Below are 2,194 nucleotides of genomic sequence, written 5' to 3'. Positions count from 1 at the left end.
TATGGCCACTATCAGTTTCGGGTCATGCCGTTCGGTTTGACGAATGCACCAGCAACATTTCAGGCCTTCATGAACCGAATCTTCGCACCATATTTGGACAAATTTGTGGTCATATACCTGGATGATATTCTCATTTTCAGCAACACGATCGAGGAACACACACAGCATTTACAACAAGCTTTGGATATACTTCGACAGAACAAGTTGATTGCCAAGAAAGCAAAGTGTGAATTCTTCAGGGACAAAGTGACTTTCTTAGGCTTCGAATTATCACAACACGGGTTGGCGATGGACGAGACCAAGGTTAAGGCAATTCGAGACTTTCCGCGTCCGCGGACACCCAAAGAGTGCATGAGATTTATGGGACTGGCGAATTTCTACAGGAGATTTATTCCGCATTTTAGCGACGTTGCCGCACCACTTCGACTCTTCATGACCGACAAGGCAACATGGACGGACATTCAGGACACAGCATTTAAAGAACTTAAGCATCGACTCTCTTCGGCACCAATTTTAATTCTTCCACAAATGGACAAATTGTTCGTACTCACGACCGATGCGAGCAAGACCGGACTAGGCGCAATTTTGGAACAGAGAGACGACAGCGGCAAACCCCTAGGCGTGGTGGGATACTTCTCCAAAACTATGCAAGGTGCGCAACTTAATTACTCTGTCCAGGAACAAGAATGCTTGGCAATTCTTGAAGCATTGAAGTTCTTTCGATATCTACTTCTTGGACGGACTTTCCTTTTACGAACGGATCATTTTTCACTCACCTTCCTGCGCACTCAAACGAAGGTACCTCACGGACGGATCGCTAGATGGCTGGATTATTTAGGCGAATTCGATTTTCAAGTAGAATACCTAAAGGGCACGGCAAATACTGGCGCCGACGCACTCAGTAGGATTCCTCTGGACCCTATTACCGTTACAGTTATGCCAGATGAAGAACAACGACAAACGATTATTGACGGATATACGGACGACCGCCACTTTGGTGAGATATATACAATTCTTAAGGAAGGAAGAGAAGTGCCGGCGAAACTTCAACACCATATCCGACACTTCAAATTACAAGACGGCCTATTATACTTTGCGATTACGGTTGGATTGGACGACACGACAATGCGAATATGCATTCCTAAAGGTGATGTACGAATTGTTTATCTAGAGAATGCTCATGAATCGTCTACAGCGGGACATTTTGGTCTATATCGAACGTACTTGGCTCTAGCGAGACGAGCTTATTGGCCGCGAATGTTCTTAGATACTAAGGCTTTTGTGCAATCGTGTGATACGTGTATGCGGACACGCTCAAGCACGCAGGCCCCCGGAGGTTTACTTGCTCCACTGGATATCCCAGAAAATCGTTGGAAGTCAGTCTCAATGGATTTTGTTTCGGGGATCCCGACTTCAGGCGGTTTCGATAACATCATGGTAGTAGTGGACCGTCTAACGAAACGCGCTCATTTCATTCCTACAACAAAGACTGTGGACTCAATGTTAGCCGCCCGACTCTTCTTGCAGGAAGTTATTAGATTACACGGAGTACCCGAAAGCATTATCTCAGATCGTGATCCTAGATTTGTCAGCTCATTTTGGCAAGCTCTACAGAAACAACTCGGTACCAAACTTCAGATGTCAACGGCCAATCATCCAGAAACCGACGGACAGACCGAAAGAATCAATGAAATCCTAAACAGATTACTGAGATCCTACTGCTACTATCAGCACTCAGCGTGGTCCCAATATATATCAGTTGCGGAGTTTGCATACAACAGTGCATATCAGGCCTCCATTCAGACGACTCCGTTCATAGCAGACTTAGGATACCAACCTCGACAACCGGTCTTCAATACGGATCCCAGATTAGAACCAATAAATACGACAGCAGACGCATTCAGGGAGAAATTACAGGCGCTACTACTGCGTTCACAGGACCTCATTGTTGAGGCTCAGAAAACGGCATCAGAACAGACAAATCGACATAGACGACCAGTCGTGTATCATGTCGGCCAGTGGATCCTGTTACATAGGAATACTCACTCACATGAGACTCGCTATACAAAGATTCAACCAGTTTATTATGGACCTTACACAATTGTCAAAAAGATCAACGATAATGCTTTTGAGGTCGACTTCCCTGCAGAAAGTCTACAACATAGAGTGGTGAACGTTAAGTATTTTAGACCCT

General features: G+C 45.2%; 1 protein-coding gene across 1 annotated transcript; it reads left to right on the top strand.

Moving 5' to 3' along the window:
* Positions 1-936: 936 nt before the first annotated feature.
* On the top strand, positions 937-1,260 carry V1512DRAFT_213727 (uncharacterized protein; the record flags this gene model as incomplete). Its single annotated transcript, XM_066913612.1, has 1 exon — positions 937-1,260. A coding segment is annotated over one exon (324 nt), but the record flags the coding sequence as incomplete, so codon positions are not given.
* Positions 1,261-2,194: the final 934 nt, after the last annotated feature.

This window comes from Lipomyces arxii (genome assembly GCF_038497795.1).
Source record: "Lipomyces arxii strain Phaff 12-163 unplaced genomic scaffold V1512scaffold_65, whole genome shotgun sequence".
In the NCBI taxonomy this organism is placed as follows: Eukaryota; Fungi; Ascomycota; class Lipomycetes; order Lipomycetales; family Lipomycetaceae; genus Lipomyces; species Lipomyces arxii.
The sequence above is the reverse complement of the archived record's forward strand: the minus strand, read 5'-3'. Positions and strand labels throughout refer to the sequence as shown.